Consider the following 2,978-nt stretch of genomic DNA (forward strand, 5'->3'; position numbering starts at 1 on the left):
TCTTACTTTTTACGTAGTATTTCAGTGTACACCACAGACACATAATACACAAAATAATATCCTTTAGAACAGTTATGCACAAATATGCAGGATGGATTTACCCACTGGAGCCACGTTATGACTAACTGGGAACTCACTGGCCTAGGCATGTTGGTGAGGGTGCACAGCAGACACAGCAGGCCCCCGAGATAACTGAAGCCTGCACACAATTGGCAGTGTGTCTCAGAGATAGTGGGACGACAGTGGGACTGCCACACCACCAGGTTACCACTACACAAGTATCACTTAGCAGCAGGATAGAGCTGTGGGAACTGCCACCTTAACACAACAACACTAAACACAGCTCAGATGAGGAGATGGTGTGTGGTCTCCATAGAAACCCTGCTGCAGCCTGGACAGTGAAGCTCTAGGACATCTGAGGACTTTAGAACTGCAGCTCTTTCTGGATGCCCCAGAGCGTATCTGCACTCTTCTTCAAGCGGGCCTCCTCTTCAGAAGTCAGAGTCACCTTCACAACATCTGAGATTCCATTTTGTCCCAGGACACAAGGGACACTGAGGAAGACATCATCCTTGATTCCATAGAGACCCTTAATCATGGTAGAAATAGGATGTACCCGCCTAAGATTCTTCATCATGCTCTCAGCCAGGTCGGCCACGGAGAGGCCAATGGCCCAGGATGTATATCCTTTGAGTTTAATCACCTCATAGGCGCTGTCAACCACCTGCTTGTGAACCTCCTTCCACTGCTCCTTGTCCGCATCGCTGCCCAGTTCTGGGTTCAGATTCTTCAGCGAGACTCCAGCAACATTCACACCACTCCACACAGGCACACTGGAGTCCCCATGCTCCCCTAGGACCCATCCATGACAGCTTAGCGGGTGAATGCCCAGTCTTTCCCCCATCAGGTAACGGAACCGAGCTGAATCCAGATTGCAACCACTCCCAATAACTCGGTTTTTGGGGAAGCCACTTATCTTCCAGGCCACGTAGGTCAAGATATCAACTGGGTTTGAAACAATAAGCAGCTTGCAGTTTGGACTGTACTTCACAACATTGGGAATGATGAACTTGAAGATGTTCACGTTTCGCTGGACCAGGTTGAGTCGGCTCTCTCCCTCTTGCTGACGGGCCCCCGCTGTGATAATGACCAGCTGGGAGTTTGCAGTCACACTATAGTCTTTGCTAGAGACAATTTTTGGTGTTCTGAGAAAAAGGCTGCCGTGCTGGAGATCCATCATCTCTCCTTTTAGCTTGTCTTCCATGACATCAACAAGGGCAAGCTCATCGGCCAAGTCCTTCATTAGGATACTGATGGCACAAGCCATGCCAACAGCACCAACCCCAACAACCGTAATCTTGTTCTGGGGGGTTTGTTCTTCCTTAAGTAGATTCACAATCAGCTGATCCTTGAGGGTTGCCATCTTGGTGGACTTTGAACTTCTTGGGACCGCTAGTGCAGGATGGACAGCAGCGTGGTCTGGACTTGGCGACAGAGGCTCCAGCCATACATTACGTTTTTAAATGAGCTGCATAGGTACAATAGCTTAAACAAGAGTAGAATATATATACAATATGTTGTAACAAAAATAACCTTAAATTTGTTTCAATATAAAAAATACCATAAACAAGAGTAGAAATATATGTACAGTATGCTATAACAAAATAACCTTAATTTTGTACCAATATACAAAAATCCATACCAATGTTAAATATTTGAGATTAATAGTTGCTTTTTAATTTAAAAGTAGATTTAATAATATATCATTTTATCCTATCATTCCTATACCCTTTTTTTCTTTTCAGAAAAATATCCTTGAATACAACCTGCTTTGTTAAGTTTTTTTCCTGACCATGATCAGTTACAATTTGTAACCAACCACCATAAATGATGACAGACATTTATAACCACCTAATGACCAAAACCACCCACTACATTTCTTGGTAATGTGGTTGTTGTATTCCCTAGACTGATTCCTGTTGTCTGGGGGCAATGACATCTTTAGGAGACCTTGAGAAAATTGGGATAATGATCAAGTCCTAGAAGAGCTAACCTCATCATTTATTGTCTAGTCTCTGTGTAATGGGAAAGTACAGAGCTTATCTGAAGTCCTGGTTGGAGTAGTCTGTGAGGCTAGACCATCTCAGCTAGCAGCTTTGAAGTTGATCTGGCTGTAGAAATTTGAAACTACAACAGATGTAGTCTGAGGCTGAATCATCTGGGCTATTTGTTTTCATTTGTGTTTGTTCTTTTTTTCTGAAAATGTACAAACTTTTAACGGTAACAAATATCTGCATTAACACAAGTATGGAATGTGCAGTACACAAGTCAGCTAAAGATGATTTTTTTGTTCTATGTTTGAGTAGGTAAAAAGCAGGTCAACTTTATAAGTCTGTTTGGACTACATATCCAAAGTGTAATCTAACTCTCCATCGATGTTATATGAAAGGATGGCATATAATAATAAGTCATGAGGACTCTGTAGCCAACAAGATTTATCATGTCTCATCTAGTCTCAGAGATGTTCCCTGTCAAGGGATCAGCATATTTGTCACCTGTACTGTAGTCCTTTTGATTTTTTTCCCTCATGTCTGCAGCCAAGATCCTTAGGAGGTCTTCCTCAATCAAATAAGATCTTTATTAATTTTGAAGAGAAACATAACTTTTGTTTCCTGTGGAAACAAAGGAATAACCTCTCTCCTAACACAACGTATTTCCTGACTTCCATTTTGAAGCCAAGACATTTCTAAAGTATATAGGCTGGTGTAATTCAGCAATCTCTTTCATAATCCATTGTCTCTCAGCAGCTATTTTTTTTTTGTACGTTAGCATTTAAAAAATTCAAAGTCAACAAAGTACCATATAGGCTCCAGACACCCTGTGTATTTCCCATCTTTACAAGGCTAATTATATTTTTATATTATTTTACTCATTCTTTGAAGAGTTTATTATTTTTAAACTATTTTTTTCTATGACTG

General features: G+C 41.3%; 1 protein-coding gene across 1 annotated transcript; it reads right to left on the bottom strand.

The window, feature by feature from the left end:
- Positions 1-284: 284 nt before the first annotated feature.
- Positions 285-1,494, bottom strand: LOC131920613 (L-lactate dehydrogenase A chain). Its single transcript, XM_059275039.1, has one exon. It carries the CDS (start codon positions 1,421-1,423, stop codon positions 425-427), a length of 999 nt encoding a protein of 332 aa, XP_059131022.1. The 5' UTR covers positions 1,424-1,494; the 3' UTR covers positions 285-424.
- Positions 1,495-2,978: the final 1,484 nt, after the last annotated feature.

This window comes from Peromyscus eremicus, chromosome 10 (assembly GCF_949786415.1).
Source record: "Peromyscus eremicus chromosome 10, PerEre_H2_v1, whole genome shotgun sequence".
Lineage (NCBI taxonomy): Eukaryota > Metazoa > Chordata > Mammalia > Rodentia > Cricetidae > Peromyscus > Peromyscus eremicus.

Coding starts and splice junctions, on each gene's coding strand:
- LOC131920613 (XM_059275039.1), bottom strand. CDS start 1,423: ATGGCAACCCTCAAGGATCAGCTGATTGTGAATCTACTTAAGGAAGAA.